At 53.3% G+C, this 27,768-nt stretch overlaps 1 protein-coding gene across 4 annotated transcripts; it reads left to right on the forward strand.

Annotated features, from left to right (window-relative positions):
* The first annotated feature begins 6,094 nt into the window (after positions 1 to 6,094).
* On the forward strand, positions 6,095 to 27,598 carry GMEB2 (glucocorticoid modulatory element binding protein 2). 4 transcript variants are annotated; one of them, XM_067307774.1, is made up of 10 exons: positions 6,095 to 6,155; positions 10,002 to 10,198; positions 15,361 to 15,458; positions 16,551 to 16,681; positions 18,425 to 18,528; positions 21,478 to 21,635; positions 23,462 to 23,533; positions 24,369 to 24,506; positions 25,201 to 25,323; positions 25,544 to 27,598. In XM_067307774.1, exons 2-10 carry the CDS (start codon positions 10,068 to 10,070, stop codon positions 26,191 to 26,193), a joined length of 1,605 nt encoding a protein of 534 aa, XP_067163875.1. In that variant the 5' UTR covers positions 6,095 to 6,155; positions 10,002 to 10,067; the 3' UTR covers positions 26,194 to 27,598. The 4 variants fall into 4 exon arrangements, with proteins under 4 accessions (XP_067163875.1, XP_067163877.1, XP_067163876.1 ...); XM_067307776.1 differs by having other exon boundaries at positions 16,554 to 16,681; XM_067307775.1 differs by having other exon boundaries at positions 6,103 to 6,155; positions 10,005 to 10,198.
* The last annotated feature ends 170 nt before the right edge of the window (positions 27,599 to 27,768 follow it).

Consider the following 27,768-nt stretch of genomic DNA (forward strand, 5'->3'; position numbering starts at 1 on the left):
TACGGAGGGGCCGCCCCGCTGCGGGGCTGAGGAGGAGCTGGGTGCACCGCGCCGCGCCGCAGGCGAGGGAGGGCGACTGCTGCCAGGCGCCTGCCTGGACTAACATAACACGGTGCCTGACAGGCAACACACATCACTCTTTCAGGTCGCACAGCAGCAGCAGATCAGTTATTTCATTCCCTTCCATGTCCCAGGATTGCTAATGGTTGTGTGCAACAGCATACTTCAAGCCTCAATTGAGACTAATTAAGTATCCTCATTACTAACCTTACAGTCCCAGCCTACTTCATTGCTATCGTGACTTTTTGACCATTCCCATATACCGCAGTCTTCAGACATATTGCATGGCATGCAGTTTATAAATCCCTGGGGCAACGTTTCTTATGACAGGGCTTGAGATTCTTCATTGATTCTTGTAGGTGTTTATTAATTAAGCTTTGTAACTACAGTTAGCACCCAAATTTTTGCAGAAGCGTATTAACGTTAGGCCTTGTGCCTGGTCGGTGCAGCTCCCTGGAGGCCTCCGGCAGTGTACCTGCCCAGACTAGGAACTGATGGAGTGTTTGCAGTTGTACGAGGGAAGAAAGATGAGATGGTGACAATTTATTAGTGTGCATACATGTTTCAAAGAGTTCTCCTGGAGAAGGGCCTCTGATTCAGGCAAGACAAAGAAGCTGAAGCTAAATTCATCCCCAGCTGGCACAGACCGCCGGATGAGCAGCGCTTCTGTGCAAGAGCTACAACAACTGGCCTCATATTCCAAACTCCAGCTCTGCACTGACATTAACATTTCGAGCAAAATGCTCAGCTCTGTCTGTAAAAGGGTGCATTTGAGGACGTTAGGCCCTCGGACTGCTTGCGGACTGAGCCTATTCCTTTTCTTATTATTGTTGCATCATAAAATAAAACTTGCTATAATCCAGATGCGGGGTTATTTTTAAAGCTAACCTTGCAGAGAGGGTGGTAGAGAGGGTAGGTAATTGCATGCATCCTACGTTGGGGGCAAGCCTGAATCACGGCTCCTGTTAAAATGTAAGCTTCAGCTTGCTTGCTTTGCTTAGCCCAGTGTGAATCTCTGGCCCTGGCTCCGCACAGCCTGTCTCGTGGGGTTCATTAATTCCATTAAGCTGCGTTGCTTTACTCACTTGGAGGGGTTGTGCACTCAGCTGTGCACGTGCGCACAGAAATGCATACATGGAAGTGATATATGCACATACGCTCTTACTACCACTAGAAATGAGTCGAGGAATGGCTGTTCATGGTGCTAGAGATTTCTTACTACCCATGCTAGGGATGAGATGACATATTAAGACCCGTAACTCCACCTTCGTAGTCAGTTGTCTTCTAAGTAAAGCAGAAGAGGGGCGCTGGCCACCACCTACGTTTTGGTAATCCTTGGCCTCTGGGGGCGTAGGGAGGCGACAGCCCTCCCCGCTGCCGGGGAGAGGCGTGAGCCGAGGGTCCCCGGCGCCGCCTGCCCTGCGTCCTGGCCCCGCTGGTGTCTCGGTTCTCCCTCCTGCGACGCAGGGACAATAATCCCTCCCGACCTCCCAGGGGCCTTGTGAGAATCAATGAATTCATGTCTTCAAAGTGCTCTGAAAATGGAAAGCACCCAAGTGCTGAGCAGTGTTACAGAACTGTCCACCTCCCACCGAGGGATAAACTGGCACATTGCTGTAGAAAGGGGTTTTGAAGGTGACGGTCTTGCCGGAAGGGTGGGTCATAACCTAAGCGATGTTTGAGCTCCCCCGGGCTGCCCTCCCGCGGTGCCGGTCCGATCCCGGCTGCCTCGTGCAGGATTCGCTCCTCAGGACACAGCGCGTGCTAGCTTGTTCCTTCCCACCGTCAGCTTGATGAGGAACTGTAACGGTGTCGGGAAAGGACTTTCCACCACTAACAGAGCCTTGTCTGGTTCCTTTAGGTCTACCGCGTGCATTTCATTGTCAACTTGAGGTTGTTGTTGTGCAAAAGAAGTGATTATGAAAAAAAAAAAGAAATAAACTTGGTATGAAACCATATGTGTCCATCTCTCTCCGTTAATTGACTGTTTTCATTCCTAAGGCTTCTGTTTGTGTTGTGAAAATAATAATAAAATGCATTAAACAGAAAATTGACCTAAAGATTTAAGAAAATAGAATTTAAGCATCTCTTTCCTAAATGGGTAGTTTATCTAATGTAAAGGATGCACAGATCCATAGTTTAACTCCATTCTCCGAGAAAAAAATAATTAAATGCTTGAGTGAAGGTAAAACAACCATCCCTTATGGTTAGAAAGGTGAGGGCATAGAAAGTCCTTCCAGAGGAAGATGAAAGAGACTTATACGAGACAATTACAAATTTAATAAATCCAGTTCTAGAAAGCATATGACCTTCTTTTTAGAAGAAACCCTCTGTTTGCGTAATGAGCTTTTCCTGAAAAACATCCCAGACTGCTGCAGCCGGCCTGGGCAGCAGTGAGACCCGCGGCCCCGGCGTGTCGAGGGTGGGGGGAAGCAGGACGGTGACCGGCGACACCCAGCACGTCATCCGCGGCCAAAATCACGTCCCCGGGGCAAGGTGCGCCAAAAGGTCCCAAAAGCTGCAACGGGAAACGTTCAGATTTGCAGTCCAGGGCACCTAAGGGGAAGGTGTCGGGCCGATTCCCCGGCTGCTTCATCCCCCGCCAGCCTTTGCTCAGCCTTTGGCAGCGTGAGCAGCGCCCAGTTTCGCTTCCCAGCCGCCCCCTCCATCCTGGGCTGTTGAACCAGGAGCGCCGTCGCGGGCTGCCACGCGTCTTGCGATCCTACTGCAGTAACGACCGCGGGAGACTTCCCGCAGAGCTCGCAGCTCGGCGCGCGAGAGGCGGACGCGCGGGGAGGCATCAGGACGGCTGCTCCTTGCCCAGCAGACCGCCAGCGCCGAGCCGGGCTCTCCCGCGGGCGCAGGGAAGGCAGCCAGGGCCGGTCCCCGCGCCAGCCCCTGCCGCCGCGCTGCGCCGCCCCGCCGCTCTCCCGGGCGCACAGGATGCCTCCGCCGGCACAAACAGGATTTCTATTTTTGCAACACGACCTTCACGCTTTTTAAGATAACAGCCTAACTGGAAATACAGCTTTGCCTCCCTTTTCCTAAGTGATTCACCATATACCACTAATCCAGGTGTAGGAATACTTTAAAAAATAAATAAATAAATAAAAGACATCATAAACTGAACCTTGGTATTTTTCTTAGGAAAAGGCCCAGCGCCTCGGAGCCGCAAAGCTCCTTTGCATTACAGAGGCGCCAAGCCTGGTCCTCCGGCACCCGGCGCGTGCGGCAGGGCCCGAGCTGAGCCGCCGGGAGGGCAAACGCCCGCGGGTGACCTGCTCGCAGGCAGCACCGGGCTCGCTCGAAGGCACGGCACCAAAGTCTGGGGCCAGATTATATCATGTATCAACCTACTTTTAAAAGATCAGCAACTGGGCAACAAAGCAAAATCTTATAAGTGCCTGGGAAGGATCCTTTCCAAATGCTGGAGTTGTGTCTGAGCAAGGAGAACAGCACGGAGCGTCAACCGCGGCGCGTCCAACGTGACAGCCCAGCTTTCACGGATTTCGCAGAATAATTTGCTAAAGTTTGAAAAATTATAGTACGTCCTTTCTGAGCAACCTCGCAGGCAGTAAGGCTGAGCACGAGCCTGCCAACGGATACCGGGGGTACGAAGGAGCACCGGAGACGGTACGGCGCCGGGAGGAGAAGCCAAGTGAACTGCCTGCACCGGCCTGGCTGGGGAGGAGTCGAGGAGGCTCCCAGCGCCCCGAATCCGGCAGCGAGAAGAAAGGTCTTGCTCTCCGCGAGGCCGCAGGCTACCGAAAGTTCGAGCGCGGAAGGGTTGCTCCGCGCTCGCCCTGTTCTTACAGTCCCTATTTTGGCAAGTAGTTATCTGGCAGCGTCGGCCTGGAAATATGGATGAGGAGGATGGAAAAAGGAAAGGAAGCGCCTTGGAAAAAACAAGCACTGCCTGAGCCACCACGAGCCTATCGGACGCATCCCTTAGAAAGTCACGCAGCGAATATTGCCAACCACCGAGGAGCGCGCGGGGAGGCGGCCGCAGAGCTCGCAAGACGGACAAAACTGGAACCTAACGAGACCCTTCCAAAAAGTGATAATGACTCCTACTGCCTCTGGCCTGGCTCTTTTTCGGAAAGCGTTAGCCACCCACTAGCAGAAAAAAGCGATGCATTAGCAAAAAAAGCAGTGCTGGGCCTGGAAAGGGCAGGAGCTGCGCCGGAGCCAGGGCCGGAGCGGGAGCGGGAGCCCAGGGCTGACGCAGGAGCCGGGCTCGGCCGCGCGGGGCGGCTGCTGGACCCTCTGCGTCCCCCCCATGCCCTTGCAGGTTACCTGCCCACAAAAGAAAAAAGCTGAGGGATGGTTTGCAAATCTGCATCCCAGGCATGCGGGAGAGGTCCACTGCGACGAGAAGGCGCTCACCCGTGCAGCACCGCTTTCTGGAGCTGTACGAAAAAGCCCCATGGAAACTAAAAACCTCCCCGACAGCACCACTTCCAGGTTCAAAAGCAGGTTCCAGGGGAAAAACACAGCTTCCTCTTTCACCTTCTGTAATTCACTGCCGATAAGCACAGTAAAAAGTCTTCAGAGAACTTCTGTATCTTTTATTTTTATTAGGCCTTTTGAGCTGGTGGCAAAGCAGCCGGGCAGAGCTCCCGCAGGGCTGCGTCAGGCACTGTGAACATCAGCAAACGCACAGGGGAGCGCAGGTGCCGCTGCTCGCCCCGGGGACAGCCCCGGCGCGGGCCGGGGGAGCTGGGGGGTCACTGACGACACCTCGATGCCCCTGCTGAAAGCTGGCAGCCTCCAGCCTTCGTGCGCGCCACGAGCAGGGTACATGCGCCCGCAGCGACAGAGGGAAGATGCCCAGATGCCCAGCGCCCTCACTGCGCCCAGCCTCGGGGGCATGCCTGGCCCTCCGCCAGGTGCCTGCACAGCTCTGGGTGCACACGGGGGCCCGGGGGGGCGTGAACAGCTGTGGGGGGGACACACACAGCCCCCCAGGGAGCATGCAGTGACCCAAGGAGCCTGCATGGCCCTGGAGGGCATATAGGGACATGCAGTGTACCGACAATCCCTGGGGCATGCACAGCTGTGCGGGGACGCGCACAGCCCGGGGTGCACGGCCCCCCCCGGTGCACGCAGGGCCGCAGGGACAAGCACAACACGGGGTGCACGGCTCCCCTCCCCGGTGCATGCAGGCCCGCAGGAACACGCACAACACGGGGTGCACGGACCCCCCCGGTGCATGCAGGGCCGCAGGGACAAGCACAGCCCGGGGTGCACGGACCCCTTCCCCAGTGCATGCAGGGCCGCGGGGGACACACGCACAGCCCGGGGTGCACGGCTCCCCTCCCCGGTGCATGCAGGCCCGCAGGAACACGCACAACACGGGGTGCACGGACCCCCCCGGTGCATGCAGGGCCGCAGGGACAAGCACAGCCCGGGGTGCACGGACCCCTTCCCCGGTGCATGCAGGGCCGCGGGGGACACACGCACAGCCTGGGGTGCACGGACCCCTTCCCCGGTGCATGCAGGGCTGCAGGGACACCCGCACAGCCCGGGGTGCACGGCTCCCCTCCCCGGTGCATGCAGGGCCGCAGGGACACACACAACGCGGGGGGCACGGACCCCCCCCGGTGCATGCAGGCCCGCAGAGACACACGCACAGCGCGGGGTGCACGGACCCCCCCGGTGCATGCAGGCCCGCAGGGACAAGCACAACCCGGGGTGCACGAACCCCCCCCCCCCGGTGCACGCAGGGCCGCCGGGCCCCGCGCGGCAGCAGCGACCCGGCGCGCGGGAAGCCCCCGGCGGCGCGCGCCGGCTCCCGCCACCCTCCCCCCCGCCTCCCCGCTCCCGCCAGCAACCGCCGCGCATGCGCGCTGCGCCGGCCCGGCACCTATTTCACAGCCGGCTCGGGCCGCGGCGCCCCCGCGAAATAAGTCCCAGGAGCGGCGGCCCGGCGTGCGCCTGCGCGGGGGCCAGGACCGCGCGCGGCGGAGCCCCGCTGCCCCCCCGCGCTCTCCCTCCCTCCCTCCCTCCCGCCCCTCACCCACCCGCCCGCCGCCCAACAAGGAGCCGAGCGCCGGGAGCCGGAGCCTGCGCGGGGCCGCGGGACCCGGCCGGAGGTAAGAGCCGGGCCCGGCGCCGCCGCCGCGGGGCCTCCGCACGCACCGTCCGGCCGGCGGGTCCCTGCGGAGCGTCAGGACGTTACGGCAGCGGCAGGGAGACGGCGGCAGCGCCCGGCCGCCCGCCCGCCCCGCTCTCCCTCCCCCCCCTCCTCCTCCCCCTCCTCCTCCTCCTCCTCCTCCTCCTCCCTCGCGCCCGGCGCTGCCAGCGTGAGCGCGCCCACGCGCCCCCCTCCTCCCTCCCTCCCTCCCCCCCCCCCCCGACGGCCTCGCGCCCGGCGCCGCCGGCGGGAGCGCGCGCGCCGCCCCGCCGCGAGGGGGGGGGGACCCCGCGCCCGCCCGCCCTCCCCCGCCGCGCTGCGCCGCGCCGCCCCCTGCCCGCACCCCGCCGGCTCCTGCGTGCGGTGCAACCCCCCCCCCACCCGGTGCAACTGCCCCCCACCCCGGGAGCCACCCCCCCCCACACACGGTGCAACGGCCCCGGGCTCCCCCCTTCCCCCCCCCCCCGCGGTACAACTCCCCCGGGCACCGGGTACCCCCGCCCCCCCCCCCACCCGGTGCAACTGCCCCCCACTCCGGGAGCACACACCCCCCCCCACCCGGTGCAACTGCCCCCACCCCGGGAGCACACACCCCCCCCACCCGGTGCAACTCCCCCGGGCGCCCCCCCCACCCGGTGCAACTACCCCGGGCACCCCGGGAACATTCCCCCCCCCCCCCCCGCTCGTTCGTGCAACTTCCCCACCCGGTGCAACTCACCCGGCCCCCCCCCCCCCCCCGGCCACGGTGCGACTCCCCTGAGAACCCCTCCCCCCCCAGCCCCGGGCACCCCGGAAGCCCCTCTGCCGTGCAGCTCCCCCGGGCACCCCCTGTGCAGTGTGACCCCCACCCCGGAAACCCTGCCCCTGCATGCAGCTCCCCTGGGCACCCCTTCGTGTGCAACTCCCCGGTGTCCTGTCCCCCCCCCCCCACCCTATGCAGCTCCTCCGTGCACCCCTGTACACTCCTCTGGGCACCCCCGCTCCCCCCTGGTGCAGGTCCCCTCTGCCCTGGCGCACCCCCCACCCCGTGCAGCTCCTCCATGCCCACTGCCCTGTGCAATCCCTCCGTGTACCCCTGCAGTGCAGCTGTGCCACCCCCCCGCGCAGCTCTGCACCCCCCCATGCTCCCCCCAGGCACCCCACCTGCACCCCCTGCATCGCCTCTCCTTGCACCTGTGCGTCCCCCCTCCCCGGGGACTCCCCCCAGCAGTGCCCCCTCCTCCCTGTGCAGTGGGGACATGGCTGTGTGCCCTCAGCTCACCCCCCCCCCCCCCAACATCTTTCCCACCTCTTGCAGTGGTGTATGCATGGTTTGGGGCATTTTTTTTGGTTTGTATATTTTTTTATTTTAAGTCTTCACACACACCCCCGACTGTTCCTGCAGACCCTGGTGCCCGCTGCTCCGTGCCGCGCTCTGGCACAGCTCCCCCCCTGCGGGATGGGGGGGGGGGAGCTCCACGCGGTGCTGCGGTTCTGCGTGGCGGCCAGCAGCTCTGGTGCGGGAGAGGGAACAAATGTCCCCGGGGGTGACGTGGGGCGGCCGAGGCAGAACGGCGGCCGCGAGCCGGAGTTTGTCTCTGTAACAGGTGCTTGTGATTTATGTAAACGCAAACCCGGTATCGGCTGAGGCTCGAGGCACGTCGGCCCTAAGTCGGAAGAAAAGCGAAGGTGATGCTTGCTTTCACTCGTCCGCCCGGTTTTGCCCCAGCCTGTGCCGACCGCTCGCAAAACGGGGGGAGGCAGCGTGCGGCTGGGGCAGGGCCCTCGGGCCGGGTTGGAAATTGTCATAACGATGGGTTTTAATGAAAACCCCCGTTTCTCTCGTCCTCCTCTCGGTCCGGCTGGCCTCACCTGCTTGTAGCTTGCTGCTGCTGTTCAGACTGAAGTGCTCTTGTCGTTGGCCTTTGGCTTCTGCCTCGGAGAGACCCGTCTACCGTTAACCTGGCCTGATCGGGTGAACTGCAGGGCGGCGACGAATGGGCACGTGGTCCGGGGGTCCGGGCGGGAGGCCCCGCGGGGCGTCCGTCCCGTTGCAAAGTCCGTCACCCGCTTCGCGTCCGCGGCGTTGAGGTTTCGGCCCGGGAAGAGCCGGCGAGAGCTGTGCGCTCGCTCCGCCGCGGCCGTGCTGCTCCTCCAGGCGCGGGAGCCCGCGGCCCGTTTGGAAGAGGCGGCGAAGCCGCTGCCACGCGTGTGCACGTACATGTACACGTGTTGCTGTGCTACTGGCTCGAGCAACCCAAATTTTCAGAAAACTAATTTCATTTCTGTCCCCTTGTTTCTTGTCCGGGCGATAAAAGCGTGGTACTGGCTGGCCTTTTGCAAGTTCTTGGCTTAAAGCATCCTGCAGAGGAGCAGCGGTGTTTCTGGTCCTGCTCAAATTGTGCTGAAAGCAAAGCTCTGAGCGAAGAGCGAGCGCTTTCATTGCACGATGCTCTGGCGTTCAGGGGTTCGAACGGCTACGGAAGGCAGCGTAGCCATGAAAGGCGCGTGCAGTAGTTCTGCCAGTAGCTAACAGTGTTATTTCTACTGTACGAGGAACAGCATCCAGGTTTCTTGCTTTTAAATGTTGGCTCTGCAGGAGTGGATGCAGTAAAAGGTTGGTCACTAATTTTAATTTCCAGAGAGGCTGAGAATAAGTGTATTTTATTTTTTCCTTGGTTGCTTTCAGAATAGAACCAAACTCTGAGAACTAGCTACCGCAGACAGTTGGAGGTTCGTTTCTGCAGCACCCGGCTGAGCATCGTCGCCCTGCCAGGGTCGGGCTGCGCGGTGCAGGATGGCAGCGCTGCTGCCGCCGGCTCAGGGCATCTCGCGGGGCTGACGCGTTTAGCAGGGCAGCGATGCCTCGCAGTTCTTCAGGGCGTCTTTCCTTCCCTGCAGCCAGCGCTGAGCCAGGCAAGGCAAAGAAGAGCTGCAGGAGGCCGGGAGCGTTATCCCGGAAAGACAGTGGGTCCTTGGAGACAAACTAACGCTGAGGCTGGTTTTAAACGCTGGCTTAAAGGTCTTGCTGATTTATTAGAAACACTGACTTCAGAATGGTTTTCAGATGTCACTTCGTTTCTGCAGGCTTGAAGTCTGGTTGTTGTTGTCGGTTGGGTGCAAGTTTGGAGGGTGGGAGGAATTTGCCGTTATTTCTCGAGACCACCTGCCTTGCAAGGGCTGCAGTGAGCTCTTCCAGCAGCGTGCGATCTCTCTCTTAAAGAGAGTTTGAAATGCATTTGGGAACACACCTTCAGTCTGTGTCTCTGTATCATTTTAAAGCGTTAGGTGAATGCAGTTTTTTGTAGAAGTGCTTCCTATTTGCGTGTGCTCTAACTCTCGCGTGCTGCGCTCCCTGCCGCTCGTGCCACAGTCCGTTCCCCACCCTCTTTCCTCTTCCCCTGTGAGTTAGCCTCCTTCACTCTGCAAAGTGCATTTTGGTTCATGGACCTTCCTCCCTCGGCTGGAGGTGGAGCGGGGTCGGGGATTTACTAATCTTTTCACGGAATCACAGAACGGTTGAGGTTGGCAGGCACCTCTGGAGATTATCTAGTCCAACCCCCTGCTCAAGCAGGGTCACCTAGAGCACGTTGTACAGGTTCGCGTCCAGGCGGGTTTTGAATATCTCCAAGGAAGGAGACTCCACAACCTCTCTGGGCAACCTGTAGAAGAAGAGCTCGTGCACAAGAGTTCATCTTTTCTTTAGGATCGTGGATTTGCCTGCAGCCCCCTCACCCCTTGCTCCCGTTCCTCTCGTCCTTCTCTTCCTAGCCCTTGTTAACCAGGAGGTCTTCTCACACCCGCTTCCCTCTCTCTTCCCGTTCAGCAGGAGGGCCGTTCCCAGCGGGGTCTCCTTGCCTGGCTGCTCGTCACGGTCCCCGCACCCTTCCCGATGGCAACGCCTGATGTGAGTGTTCATATGGAGGAGGTGGTCGTAGTGACAACGCCCGACAACGCGGTTGATGGAAGCGGTGTGGAAGAGGTGAAAACGGTGCTCGTGACCACAAACCTCTCTCAGCATGGGTAAGAAATGGTTTCACCGTACGTGTTAGAAGCAGTTAGCAGTAACGTAGTGGTTACGTGCTGGAAAGCCTTATATTGCAGGACACGAAACCCAGGGCTCAGGGTGGGAGCGAGCGTCTCCTGCGGCTTCACCTATGCCGCTTGCGCACCGTGGAGCCAAAGGAGCGAGCCTGGGGTCTGGTCTGTGTGAAGGTATCTCCAAAGCATTCCGCTGCTGTTCGGGCTGCTCGGCCAGAATCCCCTCAAACAGCGATCGCAGGGACACCCGCACAATCTCCGATTTCGAGTTACGCTCTTGCTGACACCGTTGGGAGAGCGTGCGCTGAGCGTCTGCACAAGTCCAGCGAGGTTCTGCTGCTCTTCGTTGCCGTCGAGCAATTCTCATGGCGACGTGAGCGCTGAGCAGGCTCCGCTCTCGCTCTTCTAGAGCTGTGTTCTCACAGGTGGTTTTAAACTGCCTTCCTGTTACCAGAAACAAAAAGCAATGCGAAAAAAATTTTTTAGACAGATGGGTGCAAATGTCTTTTAAGGGGTGGGGGAATGTCTGAATGGAAGTGGATGTTGGAATGGACACGAGCACCAGTGACTAAATCGGTGTTTTTTCACTAGTCGTAACTGATCCACTGAGCTGGGTACCTCAAAGAGATGAATCCATCCGCAGCGTGTTGGCTGCAGTGTAGCAGAACTGCTGTTCCCAGGGGGTGGTTTGGGGGTCAAGGTTTTTAGCAGAGCTCTGCAAGAAAACTCTCTGCTGTCACTGTAAGCAACACAAGTGGGATCGCTACTGGCAATGTAAATAACAGACACGTCCTTGAAACCACAAAATATTGAATGCAATGTCACTTCTCAAAAACAAGGTGAATCTGTGTGACTTAAAAATTTTTCTGGCTTTTTTTGATGGTATTTTAGATTTGAGACTGCTGTTTGTTTCAGTTTATTCTGTTTGGACTTTTCTATATTTTCATGACATGAGCAGTGCTTGTTTTAGACCTGGAAGCCCCATGTAGTAATAGGTTATTTGCTTTGCTTCTCTTCAGAGTGTCACTGGATGGTATCCAGAGCCCATATATATTTTTAGTGCTTCTAGAGCTTAGATTTTTTCAGCAGGCAGAAAATCCAAGTTCACAACTGCACCTGGCTCCAGGCAGGTTTGTCTGATTCGGGAGTTCCTGTGTTGGATATGAGTGAGTAGCAAGCGGCTGTTTATTGTTCTTCACAAAACACATTTGTCTTGTTTCCTCCAATATGTCCTACTATTTCTGTGCCACAGATTCCCCGTGGCTCTGGGGAAGAGCATCAGACTACAGCTTTTCTGTTATAAAATGGACCCTGTTCCCATCGTTCTGCTGTAACGAGCATAAAACTTGTTAAAAGGCTTCACTCCCGTTAGGAAAGGGGCCGAGGCAGACGAGAGGCACGCTGCTTCCTCACCCGCTCCGTCGGGATCGCGTGCTCTCCCCTTGCGTCGCCAGGCAAGCGACGGGGGAAAAAGGGGCTTCTGAAACGTTAGTGCTGCCAAGGAAGGATGCCGTGTGCAGAAACTGTCCCCTTTCCTCCTCAGCTTCTTGAGTCTCTAAATTATTTCCGAGAGCCTTTTTCATTCCCAAATTAGTGGATGACAGAGGGGAGGAAAGCATCTGCTCCTTTTGCTTTTGGGCTGTTTTTGCCTATGGTGACTGTCTTCGCTTTCCTAGCAGCAAAGCAGCCAGACCCCAAATGGGGTTGTGGCTCGTTTTGGATGCAGAGTGATTTCTGTTTTTAATGTGGCTAGGTGCCTTCGCAGATCCGTTTGCCACAGTGCAACATTCTCTGGCAATACGGATTGCGGCAGAGACTGGCTCGATTGGGTTGGTTTCATTTCATTCTTCTTTCCCTCCTATTTTTCTTTGGAAACCTTTATTCATCTCCCCAGTGTCTCTCTGGATAGCCAGAAGCAGGATAGTGCTATAGAGCGGAGAGAGGATGATTTTTATTTAGCTGTATCTATGAGTGGAGTATATCTTCGCAGGCATTAAGAGACTTCTTGAGGGCTTCTTGAGACTTCTTGAGACTTTTATGAGACGTCCTGAACTTGGCGAATGGCTGGCTGGCTTCCTCCGGGCATGTTCCTCTCGCCTCCATGTCCATACGCTGGGATCACGGCAGGTAGATTTGAAGGATTTGGATTTCGGGCTCGTGTCGCTAAACTCGCAAGAATCCCGCTGTACTGTCTCATTGAACTGCTCTCGCTGAACAGGTTTGTAGCGTTGATTGTAGACGGCAGAGCGAGCCACCCACTGTCTCATTTCTAGATTTGGATGATTGCCTTAGCAGGGGCTCCCATTCCTCCTTGGGAGAGTCCGTAGCCTGCTTTGGTTTCCTCCTTCTCCTCTGTTTTTGCTTTCCAGCCCCTGTTTCCATAAGGAAAGCAGCTGAAAGCATGGGCTTGGATTCCTGTGCTTTGTCTGGGTTACTGCTTGTATGGGAAGTAGGCTTTGAACTCTTATTTTGAGGCACTTAAAAACCAAGAGCCTAGAGGAATGGCCCAACTTAAAATGACAAAGCTTGGTGTTGTTGATGCATTTTTCTAGAGTTCTTTTGGGTGTGTTTGCCATTCAAAAAAAAAACAAACAATGTTTAAGGGCTTAATTAGTTCACATATTTTTTGGATTGACTGAAAAAAGCAGAGGTAAATAGAAAAAGAGTAATTGTCAGCAAGAGGCTTCTCTTTCAGATGTGATTGGAAAAGGTCTGTACGCCTATGCCCCAATCAGTTGGCCAATATTCCTACTTGGCATTCCTGGTGCAGTTTTTTGGAGGCTTTTCAGGCTAGGTAAGAGCAGTAGAGAAAGAAGAAGCAAGCCCGTTGCTTTACTGACACTTAGTTTCTTCTTTTTTCTCCCATCTGGTTTATGGATTCTCCTGGGGAGAAACTTGAGAATGATCCTACCCGATGAAACGTGAGCTTTGCTGCCTCCCACAGCTTTGTCATGACAACCAGCTAAGGCACATACTTATTTGATGGGATGAACCACTATGGCTTGGAAGATGTTTGAGTACTCTCCTGTTCCTTTCTGCATCTGCTTCTCCTTCAGTCTGTTTCTCCGGAGCAGGATGGGGGAAAGCAGTGAGGAGAAACTGGCTGATTTTTTTCCTCTTCCCCCAGGTACATCTCTGTGGCAGAGACACACTTCCTTACCTAGACACTTAAATTTTTCTTACAGGCTGATGAAGTTCCTTTGTTTTTCTCCTAAGGAAGGAATTTAAGTTGTGGGCTGGGTTAGTATTCCCAACCCAATTCCCCCTCAGTCATTGAGTGACACAAATGAGGTGAATGGAAGTCCTGGAGGAAGCTCCCTGCGACTCTCTCCTGTTGCAGATGCTGACTTTCTGCCGGGGTGTTTATTCTGGAGAAGTCAGTGGAGGCTTCTTGCCTGATGGCAGGCGGAGAAGATCGGAATTGGGACCGTGGGGTGCTGGGGTTTGCACGCCAGAGGTGGCTGCTGCCTCCCTTGCAGCCCTGAAGTCCTGCCGGAGTGGTGTTTCTGGCTTTTCTCCAAGGCTTTCTGGAGAAATGCAAGAACTAAGTAGCAAATTGGTGAAAAAACACCAGGTCTTTCTTCAGCTCCCCCTGTGCTCTCACGTCTCTGAAGCAGGAGCTGTTGAGTTACTCACCCTGCGACTGCGAGATGCCTCCCACGCGAGATCCCTTATCTCCGTACCGCACCTGCCCTGTGCGAGCATGCTGCTTGCCCTGCAGCTTGAAAGGGGAGCGATGCTTTGAAGCTGCAGTTCCACCCCGAAGCTGTGTGTTATGAGGCCAGGATGGAAAAACCAGTTGCTCTTGAATTTGGTTGTCCTTGTAGCATTGCCTGTGTGAAATGCAGCCACCAGTGAATCACTGGGCTTGTTGCTTTAGTTCACCCGTGGTACCAAAACAAGACAGGTTTCAGATTTACGTTCTTCACACGGTCTTCCTTAGACAGTTTATACGTTGTGAAGCTGCTGAAGTATCAGAAGGGTTAACTCTCGTTGTTTTCCCTCCTCCCTTCTGCAGGACCCCAAGAGGTAGAGTAAATTTGCTACAGTAATTAGACTGGTCCTCTTTGACAGCAAAAATAAATACACACCTTTAAACCCATTAGGAACGGTCATGGTAGTCTTTATGTTGAGAGCTGGCTGGGATTCACAGATGCAATCTATGGAGAAGCCAGCATGAGCTTTTCTTGCGTGGGAATCTCCTAGAAGAAGATGGTGAGGAATGTGTCCCAGATCAGACGAGCTAAATGTGTTTTACATTTGCGTGTGTACTTAAGCCATTTGCAGAAGGGCTTGGGTTTGGCGTTTTGTCTGTACTCTGCGGGGAAGCTGGAACAGACAAGCAGTAAGGCCGTGGAGGCCACCTAGAGCTATTTTTTTTGTCTCTTTCCATCAGCAAGCACCAAGAGATGTCTGGTGTAAGGAAGATGAAGGCAGTCTTCACTGCTGTTGGCAGAGAGCTAACTCGTGGTTATTATAGGTATATTGAGTTATAGGAGGCTGAGTTAGGAGCTATAGACCTTTAAGTTCCAGTTACATCATGTCTGTTCTTGGATTTGCTGGGTTTTGTGCTGTTTTACAGCGTTTGTGTTGCTCTCTGAGGCCCCGCTCCTGGGAAACGCAGAGCCAATGCGCTAGTTCAGTAGTACAGCTACTTTGCTTTAGATTTAGTCAGTCCGTAGCCCAGACAGTGGAAGCATGTTTCACACATGTTTTTCTGGGGGAACGTTTTAGGAGAAGCTGCCAGTGGCTGGCAGAAACTTCTAAACGAGGGTTTGAGAGAAGTTTCCGTCGTGCTGACAGCAGCCCTTTGAGGCAGCTTCCTACGAGCGCGGCAGGGCGCTGGAGCCCGGGGCTGCGTGCGGGACACATGCTGGCTTGGAGCGAGCTTCACAGCGCCGTGATTAGAAGTGACATGAGGCAGAGACAACTGGGCTTTTGGCAGCGGTACTCCCTTATTGGTGGTGGGTTTTTCATCTTTGTAAAGAAAAACAGACCTGAAGCTCTCAGAATTAGAGCTGGCTCCTCGCTCTTGTGGGAAAATGCAGTGCAAATGACTCTTGAAGCAGGGCCGCCTGGAGACGGCGGGAGCAGGGACGGTACTTCCACGTCGCTTAATTTTGTGCGTTCCGCTCTCTTACCAGCGGTGACATAAATGAAGACACCCTGGAGACAGAAAATGCAGCTGCTGCGGCTGCCGCCGCCTTTACAGCTTCAACGCATCTGAAAGAAGCCGTCTTAGGTAGGTTCAGACGCTGCAGCAGCCTCGTAGCCGGCAGCCCCGCGGCGCTGCAAAGCTCGGTTCCCCGGGGCCGGGCGAGCGCGAGCCAGGAGGGTCCGGCTGGCGCCTCGTGGAGCCGCGGGCTGGCCGACGCCGGCCACGGGCTGTGCTTTTGCAGCTCTCCTGCGGGCATCGGGGATGCTGTCCCAAGTTTTGGGAAGGAGCCTGGGGAGCTAATGCGTGCCGCTGAAGGTGGGTGCCGGGGAGGGAGCCGGCTGCCTTGCTCGCTGGAGTGCTGCCGCCCTCTCCTGGTGCCGGGGAGGCCGTGCCTGGCATCAGCCCTCGCCACCGCCGACAGCCCTGGGATCGGGCCGCTTCCAGCAAACTCGCAAGCTTTCCTTATAAGCAAAAGCGAATTTAATTGAGTCATGATTGCAACTCAGCCGGGGCTGGAGGCGCTGGTGAGATCAGAGCTATTTGATCTGGACCGTGTCTCTGGGTTTTAGTTAGGAAGTTTGAGCACAATCTAGGGGGGGAAATGGACCCTTAAAAACCTCCCTGGTTATCCCAGTAAAATACCGTACCCTGGGCTCAACACTGAGCGTTTTGTAGTGTGGAACGTGTCTGAGCAGTGGGGGGACGTGCTAAGGGGCTGGCTGCAGATGGGCTCTCCTGCAGAGAGGTGCAATGGCCAGCGGCGTGCAAGCACCCTCTTGGAGGAGGTTTAAAGGACCGAGTTGCCCTGAAAAGAAACAGTTGCACTGTAAAGACATGGGTGAATGTGTAATTACCCTAGAATCATTAGTTTCATTTTGATAAAATGAATTGAATCTTCAACCCTGGCCACTGACTTCTCAGGTTTCGCACACTCCTCTGTGGCTGGGTCTGTGTAAATTTGCTTGTGCAATTTTTCCTCGAGCAATTTGGGTAGTTGGACACTTTAGTGATAAAGCACGAGTGAATTACAGCCACAGAAACAAGCTGCCCCATGTGCATTTTTTAAACCTGAGCTTTTAAACTCTGCTCTACTGCTGTATGTGTAACCCTGGTGGTTAATCAGGAGCTGCGACTCACGTTTCTTTTTGCTCTGTCCCTGCCTCTGTTCCTCGTGAGAAGTGAAGATGGCTGAAGATGAAGACAGCTTGGAGGCAGAGATTGTTTACCCTATCACCTGCGGAGACAGCAAAGCCAACCTGATATGGCGAAAGTTTGTGTGCCCTGGGATCAATGTGAAGTGTGTGCAGGTGAGAATAAAAGACCCGTCTGCGTGCAGGGAGGAGGTAGGTTCCTAGTTACACTTCCCAGCTGGGGAGGAGAACCGGAGCGGGGCCAGGCCATCTAGTGCCAGCGCTGGACTTGCCTGGGCTGTTCTGTTTATTTGATAAACCCCTGGTAAACTTTTTCTTGCATCAGAACCACATCTTGGTGGGAGAGGGGGAAATTCTTGGTACCATACTCCTTGTATCGTCCCTGATTTGTCCTCTCTGCAAAACTGAGCAGTCCTGGATAGAGAGAAGCAGTTTCCATTTAGCTGCATGTCAGAACACTTTGAAAAAGTTTGGACACTTCCACTGTTTGTTCCATCTGAGAGAAACTGAGGATTTGGTAAAAGTTTATTGGTAGGGGAGCTGTTGAATGGTTTCTGCTCTCTGTCCTGGATGGTTCATGGTTAAAAACTGCATGGATTTGGGGAGGAGGGCCAAATTTTCATATCCAGAAACATAGTTTGTGATACTGTAGTAAGGCATCAGTGGCATTTAGACACTGATTAGAAAGCACGCTGTTTAGGTAGTATCTCCTTTGGGCTGTGTTGTGAGGGGCCCTTCTACAGGATGGCCCTTCTGCTTTGCGGGAGAGAAGACCTTGCCCATCTCTGAAGAAATGGGTACTGGTGCAGATCAGTTGCTTCTGCTGTTGCCTAAAATCAGTTTTCTCTTTGCACTTTGGCCTGTGCGCTTGTTAGAGAGACATAGTTAATGCCACGCAATAGTTGAGCTTTGCGTTGGCTGACATGGCGTTGAAAAGAAGGCCTGCACCTGGGAAATCCTTACGGAGGTTGACCATAAAGCAGCTCTTCAGCAGGCTACCTGATTCAGCAGGTTGCTTTTTATTTAGCTCATGAGTTCAGATACAGCTAGGTGTGTTGGGTAATAAAGGCAAAGGGGGAATAGCTGGCTACTGATACAGTATATGCCAACTCTCTAAAATTAGTTTTTGGTGAAGTGGGTGTGCAGTGTTACGGAGGTCAGAGCTTTAATAGATATCAGTTGGTGTGCTTGGTAGCAAACTCTGCAGGAGTTCAAAGACCAAGTAGTAATAACACTACTCCCTTTTCCCCTGAAATCATCGTGGCAAGGCTCTGTGGATTTGCGTGCTGGGTAGCATGCCGCTGGGAAGACCAGATCCTAACAGGAGCAGGAGCACTCAGTCTCCTGCTGCCAGTCTGCTTGCTTGTTAGCGGCAGCGCAGCAGAGCTGAAGTTCCCTGAAAACTGAAGCTTTTTTCAAAGCTGAAGCTCACCGTACTGTGAGACCTGTACAGGGGCAGGGAGCAGCACACTGATGCTAATAGTTTGCACAAACCACAAGAAGTGTTTTGCCTGGCTTTCCTGCTTGCTGCTGTGGGATGGGACAGGGCTGGGCATCTAGCAGACTCCTGCGTACTGCACGCACGCCAGACTCCTGGCTTTAATTAGCAGGTACTAACTAAATATAAAAGTAATATTTGACTTTCAGCTAGAGATAGCCTTAACTCAGAGTTCAGTCAGCTTTCTCTAAGGTGTGGAAGTGTTTGTCAGCTTTTTCTTTTTTTCCTTTTTTAACAATGTGTTGAACTCTGGCCTATGAGGCAGCTCCGCTCTGCTGCTGGGCACCAGGAAACACCACTTCTGCGGCCAGCCCTTCTGCCGCCTGGTGAACCGTGTTGGCGGAGCACGCTTCCATTTGTTGTGCCGTGTCACACTGATGTTGCATTTCTCCCTTTTGCAGTTTAATGATCACCTAATTAGTCCCAAAGAGTTTGTCCACTTGGCGGGCAAGTCAACCCTAAAGGATTGGAAGCGGGCGATCCGGATGAATGGGATCATGCTCCGGTTAGTCTCTTTATTTGTATGTGCACAGCAACAGCTGGGATTTCTTCTTTCTGGGGGGAAGTGGTAGGATGGGACGGCTTTGACACATGCTGCTGAGAGAACGATTGCACCACTGACCATTTGTGTTATTAACAGCCTGGCCCCAAATATTATCCATCCAATGGCTTTGCTTATCCTTGTGTGTAGGGAATAATTTGGGACAACAGATGGTTCTGCAGTCTTTTTACAACTTTAACCATGCTGGGTTCTCATCTGTCATAACGTCATTGCAGGTTTTAATGGCAACTAGTGGTCAGGCTGTGTTGTATACAGGTTCTTAGTATGACCTACCAAATGAAATCAGTCTGGTCATAAACTAACACATTATTTTATGTCTGCTTTGTACCACTTTTTTGTGAAAGGCTTATTTAAAGCTTATTTATGCAAGCATTTATCTTCTCTGGCCTTAACTACAGAATTTAATTCTTTTATGGTTGTCTTGAACACCAGCCTGAGACTGTGATTCAATTAAAATCTCTTTGCCTCTCGGCAGGATGAAAATACATCACCTCTTTCCCTAGCAATTGTCAGTATTTTCATAGTCTCTTCACTGAGTGGCTTTGTGTTTGCCTGTGTTCTCCTGTGTGCAGGCGTCTCCCGCGTTCTTCCCAAGCAGCTTTTGCCCCACGTAGATTTTACGTAATAGGCTTATACTTTGCAAGGCAGGTCTTTCAGGGAAAGAACTTCACAAAGAATGTGTGAAGGCAAGCCCAGCGACAGCAGATCACAGGAACGTAAGACTGTTCTTAGCCAGCAAAGGCTCGGGATGTTTGGAGACAACTTGTTTAGATTGGGAAGATCATATATGCCAATCGTGCAGCCTGCTTTGCTTAAGCTGAGAGACCTTATTTTAGTTTATAACCAGAAACACATCCCGTCTCCTCCTACATGGCATGAAGCAAAAAGGGGAAGGAACCGACTTCCTGCTGCCTCGGTCCTAGGCTGAGGCCGTAACTGGCCTTCCTGCTAGAGGCTGCAGGGGTGTACGTGGGGACTAGGTGCTCAAGGGAGCAGACCGAGACCTTCCCTTCTTCCCTCCCTCTTGCCCTCAAAAAAAACAAACGTGTCAGATCCAGCGAGAACACCTAGTTAAAATTACAGACCCCCATGCAGAAGGACCTGAGCAGAGAGGGGTGGGACCAGCTCCGAAAGGAGTTTGTCCAAAGGCCGGGTGTTTCCCTGCTTTTGGAAGGAGGAGGAGATGGAAGAGCAGCAGGACTATGGGGGAGCCCCACAGAGGTGTGGACGTGCTCAGAGGTGTTTGCGTATCGCTCACACCGAGCTGGGGAAATGTCCTCAGAACAGATCAACTGATCCCACAGAGCTCTGCAAGGAGGATTTTGACAATGCCACAGAGCAGGGTTAAACAGCTATGTTATAAAATTAGAATCTAAACTGTAAGTTCACGTGAAGATTTCTATCAAGACTTCTATCATGCTGTTGAGAGCATGCAGCTTGTCCTGATATTTCTACAGGTATTTTTAGTTTTACAGGAATATATCCTTGAGAAAAGTTAATGTGTCTTGAGTCTCTTAGCCCGAGTTGAATGTTTCAGTGATGAAGAAAAGGTATTTTTGAAATGCTAATCTTTGTGGACTGAAGAAATTTGTCCTCTATCGTACAGATTTGGAGAGGAATCTTTTTAGAGTGCTGAAATCCTGCTCTTGAGGTTCTGCTTTTGTGGAGCTTCATCGTGGCCTCTGTCACCTCTGTAATACAGATCACTAATTCTGCCAGTGCACACTATTTTAACTTCTTTCGCCTCAAGTCTTAAAAGGGTTCACCACTTCCTTTGACTCTGAAGCCATGTTTGAATTAGGAAATGAGCCGCTTCCAAGTTCTGTTACCCTGTTTAACGCTTGCTGTAAATCTTTCTGTTCACTGTATGTCACCCTGGGCACCTGTTGCAGATTGCTTCCTTCCAGGCTGTAGAAGGACGTCAGAAATTCATTTGGTTTTAATCTTCCTTCCTTTACTAATTAATCTGTATGTGCAGCAGTGAAGGAGAGGAGGACAGGGTGGTATGCTTCAATGAAGTGATTTAAAAAAAGAAAGAAAGAAAAAAGCCCCACCTTTTTTGGTCTCTCTTCCTATTTCCTCATTTTAGCTGTTCAGTAAAATTTACTTCTAATGCAGTCAGCGTTCTTCTAAGTGTGTAGCTTCCTTCTTCCTTCCATTTTCATAAGGTCACATTTTGCTTGACTAGTTAATAACCTCTCTGTGCACAACCTTGTCTCTGTGTTGACAAAATCATTGGAAAGACCAGCCATCAGTTCATCACACCTTGGATTCATTTGTGGTCAAAGAAGCTCCTAATGCAGTTTGATCTAGCAGGGAAATTTGGGATATGGTAGAAAAGCGTTCAGAAATTCTAATCTGTTCTAGTTCTCTACCTCAGCCACAACGTGATATGTTTGGGCTTTTTCCTTACCATCGTGGCCTCCTAAAACACTTTGCCACCGCTGAAGTATTACGCGTAGTGGTCAGATTTGTGCGAGTGGCCAGTATGGAGCAGGCGCTGGAAGTGGGCACTGTTTTAATTAACTCTTGGTTAATGTTGTCTCTAGGATCAGGAAGCAGGGAAGCTTGATGAGTGAAATCAGACTGTTGCCTCTGTCTGCGCTCTCATTCTTGCTGGCCTATTAAACAGAAGTCTGGAGGTCTTTTTTTTTTTTAACTGATTCTCTTACAGGGGAACGCTTCCTCCCACTTTCCCATTGCCTGCTAGTTAGGACTGTATTAAAGGAAGAGAAAAGCAGAAAGATAAAGTACAGCCTGTGCTTTCCATCTAGGATTTTGAAAAGTTTGAGTGCGAAGCTCTGACTGCGTCCAGACAGGAGCTGTTTTTCAGCAATCTGTCAGTACCCTGTTGATGCAAGTATGTTCTCATGCTTGCTCCCTGTGTTGCAGGAAGATCATGGACTCTGGAGAGCTGGATTTCTACCAGCACGCTAAAGTCTGTTCGAACACGTGCCGAAGCACTAAAATTGACCTGACTGGAGCCAGGGTGTCTTTGACCAGCCAGACATCAACAGAGTATATTCCTCTCACTCCTGCTTCTGCAGATGGTACGTTCAGTGATTCCTAGCACCCTTACAGCAGGGGCTTTGAAGAGTTAAAGCATAAATAATGCTGCATAATGAATGCCCCTTATTGTTGCCTCTGTTTTTTGGTTTTGTGGGTTGTTTTTATTCCCTACTTTTCCTCCCTGCTCTGTTGCAGGATTTCCCATGTCAGAGCTAGGCAGAGTCACTATTAGAGCGCATCTTGGCAGAGATGTAATAATTCACCTAGGTGCTCTGTAACGCTGCGTGACCTGAGGAGCTGCCCTTCTTGCATCCTGTCTTACCCAAAACTCTGTAGCTGAAGCAGAAGTCTGCAATTAATCTGTAAGAAAACAGGAAAACGGTAGTCATTGCTTGATGAGGTCATCTTCTGTCCTAGCTGCTGGTCAGGTGCTAGCTGTCCTTCAGTGCTCATCGCAGGAGCTCGGAGATCAGCATGGTTTCTCTTGTTGCGCAGCAGGCCAGGTTGGGAGTCCCTCTTACTGCACTTCTTTTTTTCAAAGCTGTAAACTGACTTCTTCCTGAATAATTTAAGCATTTTCATTTAAGGCTCCCTGGCTGAATTATTTATCATTTTTGTCTGATGAAAGATTAAAGAGAACCAGGGAATACAACAGATTTTTTTTATCTGCCCTCATGCATGTAGTTTATAAAAATGGATTTAAAAGGATATTGTGGCTATGTAGCTTCAGCCCTAAACTTAATTTGACTTGTAATTACAGGTAACTATTTTTTTTTTTTTTGGAAAGTTCTCTAATTTCTAAATACTCTCATTTCCCAAATCCTTTTGCTACTGAGCATTGAGAAACACCTCCCACCTTCCCCCCAGATCCTCAGCTCATAATCAGCTCTGCAGAAGCCGAGCTGAATCCCTTAGCTGCCTCTGCAGGGAGCCGCTAGCAGCTGAGCCCGGTGTTTTGGTAGCAGTAACCGTGGAAGCCGGTGTCTGTTTTGGTGCGTGCTGCACCCTCGCTGGGCTCTGGAATCGCAGCCCTGTTCTCAGCGTTTCTATTAAATATAATCATGGAAATTAACTCACTAACGAGCAGACGCTTCCCACGCCGTTGGGTTCGGCTGCGTTGAAGTAAACAGAGCGCTGATGGCTGCAGAGGGAAGGCGCAGAGCGGCTGGATTTAATGCCGGCAGCTGGGCGTTGCGGACGCTCGGAGCCGCATCCCGGCGCTCCCCAAAACATCGCGGCAGCCTCTCCGGGCCAGATTTCCCGTCGCGCCACTCGAGTGACCCACGGCTCCCTCGTCTCTAGAGATTTGGCCGAGCTGCGGAGAGCGCAGGAGCGGCCGGGGGTGGCGGGGGGGGTGGCGGCGAGGGGGTCCCGCCGGGCTGCGGCACCCCTCTGCGCCCCGAGGTGGGAGCCCGGCCGCGCGGGGGCTCGTGTCTCTGCAAACCCCGCGTCCCGGCCGATGCAGCGAGGCTGGGAACTGGGCAAAAAGGGGTTGCCGCAAATTTACTGTTTGGGGCTCAAAACCGGGTTTGACTTCCGCTCTGCGCAATAGCAGTGTGTGTGGTTGGGGGGGGGGGGGATAGGGAGACCAGCCCCCCTCCTGGGCATGGGTCCTTTCGCGGCGGTGCGCTACGGGGTGCACCAGCGAGTGCTGCCCGCGCAGCGGTCTCGTGCGGCTCGATACTTCCCTGGGGCATCTCTCGATTTGGCTTGGAGAGCAAAGGTCAAATAAAACTGGTCATATGCGATAAAAAGGGAAAGTTACAGAAATGCAGCAAGGGAGTGTTTCCCTCAGAAGCAGCCTGTGAAAAACAGTGGGGAAAAAATCAGGACTTTTTTTTTCTTTTCTTCTTGCTATTGGTTGCAGTGAATGGATCCCCGGCTACAATTACCATAGAAACCTGCGAGGATGCAAGCGATTGGACCACTAGCGTTGGAGGTACGTCTGGGGAGCGCACCAGGCGCAGCACATCCGGGGTAGAGGTCGGAAGAGATGCAGGGAAGAGACGGAAACAGCGGGGACAACGAATAGGAACTCTCCTGCTGGAGCTGCCCTAATTTGCAAGCCTGCTCGAACCTCCTCCCGGGTTATTTGTTTGCCACTCCTCGGTGCATAGCACTGAATTACATCCTGCGTGCACGCAGTCCGACTGCACCATCGCCTTGAGATAAAATTGTTTCTAAGCATTAGAATGTCAAAGCATAGGCCAAACATTTGGTGTGGCTCTAGGGAAAATTAGAGCAGTCATAAAACTTCTCCCTTGCTCCTCTGGCGTAATCTGAGCTAAGGAAACAGATGTTTCTTAGACGGGGCTCCTGCTGCTTCATCTAGCTGCACTGATGAGATCGGATTCCTAAAGGAAGCTCTGCCTTGGTGTCTCTCGCTCGCCCCTGGGTCTAATTTGCATCCTGAGCTGAACTGAGAACAGCCTTTTCTGTGGCATCGGTGGCCTGTTTGGCCAGATCGGGTGTGTGGTATGGAGGATGCAAGAAGCATTAGGAGAAAACATGTTCTTTTAAAATGCCACAAGCATTTGTTCTTTCAGTTGCAGCTCCTTCAGGGTATGTGCTCTGGCTGGGTTTTGCCCCGCTGTTTTATACCTAGAGCCTGGGTGGATTTCACCCTTGTAGGCACGAGAAGCAGAATCCAGAGCAAATCGCCATCCCCTTGGTGGACTGCTAGATGTGCAGCCACTTGTCTTAAGAGTGAGCCATTAAAATCCCCATTGCCTCTTCCAAGTGTTTTGAGGGTCTTCTGCTTTCTCTTTCTCCAGATGATGCTTTTGCTTTCTGGCGAGGGCTGAAAGATGCAGGTGTTCTGGAAGAAGTAATCCATGAGTTCCACCAGGAGCTAGTGGACACCATAAAAGGCTTGCAGGAGCGAGCGCAAGATCCCCCATTGCAGCTCAGCGGTAAGGATCTGCTCGGACATGTTGGAAAGAATCATCTGAGCAGAGGGGTTTGGATTTTCTCCTTTAGGATGAATGGATAACTTTATAGGAACATAGCTCATCATAACTAAATCAGTTTTCTTAAAAATAGAAAATGAAATTAAAAGGAAATGCTTTTACTAGTTCACTTTTAATTTACCATTCTCATAAATTTTAAATTAGATGGGTGTTTTCAGCTTAGTAATGGTGTGGGAGGGGAAAGTGAGGCTGCCAGCTGGACAGATTCTTCTACTAAAAACTGTTCTGGCCATGCTTTGGGCAGCCTGTCAGCAGTGCTTGGGGCTGCTCAGGTGGCCTAAATTCTACCCAATTCCCTGTGCCTGGTGTTTCCTGCTTGCTGGCTTTAGGTTTTTGGACAAATGCTTGGCACAGGAACTTAAGTGGGATTTAGGCCATCAGAATATGATGCAGCAACCAGCTACTGTGTGAGGAGGTTTCTTATCAATGCCTGCTAAGTAGGAAAGGACTGTTTATACGCTAATGACCTCTTGCACTTCCTCATGACTCTTCTGTCTTCTCCCCCATTGTCCTCACTCAGATTTTTGGCTACCTCAGTTGAACGTGTTTGTTTTTTGTATGGCTTTTTACCAGGGAAGGATAAATACTTTATATTGGGAATTTTGCTTTCCTCAACGATCTGTGTCTTGTTTTTAAGATGCTGTTTTACTCAACAACATAGTCCAGAACTTCGGCATGCTGGATCTGGTCAAGAAGGTCCTGGCTAGCCACAAATGTCAGATGGATCGCTCGAGAGAACAATATACGCGGGATTTGGCAGGTATATCCCGGAGAAAAGCCAGTGCTCTTTCCCTTGTCATCACTGGTAGTGTGTTTTCTTTGTGTAAGAAAGTGGATTTCTTGTTAAAGCTGGCACATGCTAAACCAGCTGCGGAAGGACCAGCTTCTCATACCTCGGGTTTTGCAACGGCGGTGGTCCCTGGGAAGCTTGTTCGTGGCCCAGGCTGGGGTTGCGCTCGCTGATCCTTGTCTCTTTTCAGCTTTGGAGCAGCAGTGCGATGAGCACCGCAAGCGGGCGAAGGAGCTGAAGCACAAATCGCAGCATCTCAATAACGTACTGATGACTCTGACGCCAGTCTCTGTCCCGACGCCTTTAAAACGTCCCAGACTTACCAGGGCCACGTCCGGGCCGGCTGCCATAACCTCTCAAGTCCTGTCCCAGCCAGCGCAGATTGCAGTGGCTCCGGGGATGCCCGTCTCTCAACTCGCCAATCTCCCCCTCAGCAAAGTGGTCTCAGCGCTTCCGACGTCCGTGCTTGCGAAAAGCCCGTCCCAGCCTCCCGCGGTGAGCTCGCCTGCGTCGCCGCTCTTGGGAGGATACACCGTGCTGGCCTCCGCAGGCTCCAGCTTCCCCAACGCCGTGGAGATCCACCCGGACGCTTCCAACCTGACGGTGCTCAGCACGGCTGCCATCCAGGACGGCAGCACCGTCGTAAAGGTCGTGAGCCCTTTCCAGCTGCTCACCCTCCCGGGACTCGGCACCGCCATCCAGAACGTGACGCAAATGGCTCCCAGCGGGAGCGCGATTGTGACCGTGCCGACGGGCGCCGTCGAGGGTGCCGCGGCAGCAGACGAACACACCACCACCATCGAGGTGACCACAGTGGCCGACGAGGCGGAGCAGAAGTGACGAGGGGACTCGCCTGGAGGGACGTTTTCTGTGACACTCTGGGTGGAACTGCCTTTTCTCCGTCTGTGCTGAGGGAAGAGGGAGCAGTGTAAAGAGGGCACAGGCTAACGAGACTCTGAGAATGGCCGAAATCGGCAATGAGGGGGTTCGAGTCAGAGAGAAAGAGGGGGAGAAAAGACACCCAAAGAAGGGAAAGACAAAATGCTCTGCCCTGTTTGGAGAGGGAAAAAAAAAGGCTTAAGCCTTACAAAGCTTTCCTCCCCTAGCCTCTCGGAATACTTATTCCGTTTCTAGCTTGTTAGCCCTGCCTTATCTCTAGACTTCTTAGCTGGGACAGTGTGCGTTAGAGAAGCAGACGGGAGCAGGGCCGCAGGGCAAGGAAGCAAAGGCAGTAGCAAAAGACTAAGAAAATACGAGACAAACCGCTGAGCAGGTGCAGCTCTGCCCGCTACGGGCGCAGGGGCTGCGGGTCTGGCGCGAGCTGATGGCGCGTGTAGGACGAGTCGGGGGCTGCTCTCGCTGTCCCGGGAGAGGGCTGCGTGGGTGGACGGGGGCGGTGGAAGGAGAGGGCACCCCGGGCACCTGAGCGAGCCGGAACGGGTTGTCTGTGGGACACGCGTGGGCATGAAGTGACAGCTGGGAAGACCCTCTGCGCGGCGGCCGTGGGTCCTGTTACGTTGGATCCCGATGGCTTAAACGCCTTCGTCCGTGCTCGCTGAGTGAGGTTTCCTCCTGAGGGTCACCATGTGTTTCCCAGGTCTGATCAGCGAAGGGGACAGGAGGACTGTTACAGGTTTTGGTTCCGTGAAGAGAATAGACAAATCCAAAGAGCCAGGAAAAGCTGTAACTTCTGAGGATTTAGGGTCTCTTCCTATTTTTCTCCAAGAACCCATTCTTTGGGATTTTTAAGCAAATTGTGTAGCCCTTCTGGTTGTGAAGATACTGCTATAAGGCAGAAATGTACTGTTGAATGTGCAGAAAGACTAATTAAACAATAGCACTCTGGGAAGCTTGCACTTCTTAACAAGGTTGAACTCTAAAGCCCAACCGTCTCGGCATCAGGCTGGTCCTCTGGTCACGAGCGTCTTGCCGGGCTCCTCTTCCTCATGGAGCTGGGTGCTGTCATTCTCTCCCCGCGTGGTTTGCAAAGATGTTCTGTGGGCTGCAAGGTTTGAAACACCAACGTAGAATATTCAACTCTCAAATATTCTTTTGATGATTCAACTTGCTGCGAGTCTCACAACTGTTCCTGTTTTAAGACATACATACGCTGTATGTGTGTGAAGTGATGTTTACACTGTCTCCAGCTAAAAGGAGTTGGGTGCTTGAAGTATGGGTTTTCTATAACTTGATCTGGCAGCAGCAGCAATGACAGGTCACTTTAATGAGCTAATAAATATTTTTGAAAGAGTGCTGCTGGTTTATTGTATTTGTGTGTGGTCATGACAGCTAGGATTGCAATTCAGGAGTAGGTCAGAGCAGAAACACACTTCTTTAAATATATATTCGTGCATATGTATATTCTGTGCTTGCCACCATCCAAACATGTGCAGAGAAATGCTTCAAACCCTTCCA

Source organism: Apteryx mantelli, chromosome 18 (genome assembly GCF_036417845.1).
Source record: "Apteryx mantelli isolate bAptMan1 chromosome 18, bAptMan1.hap1, whole genome shotgun sequence".
In the NCBI taxonomy this organism is placed as follows: domain Eukaryota; kingdom Metazoa; phylum Chordata; class Aves; order Apterygiformes; family Apterygidae; genus Apteryx; species Apteryx mantelli.

Bases quoted from the DNA above. Each gene is read 5' to 3' on its own strand.
- GMEB2 (XM_067307774.1), top strand. From the start codon at position 10,068: ATGGCAACGCCTGATGTGAGTGTTCATATGGAGGAGGTGGTCGTAGTG. The intron at 10,199-15,360 runs GTAAGAAATGGT...CTCTCTTACCAG, and splicing joins ACAAACCTCTCTCAGCATGG to CGGTGACATAAATGAAGACA. The intron at 16,682-18,424 runs GTGAGAATAAAA...TCCCTTTTGCAG, and splicing joins TCAATGTGAAGTGTGTGCAG to TTTAATGATCACCTAATTAG.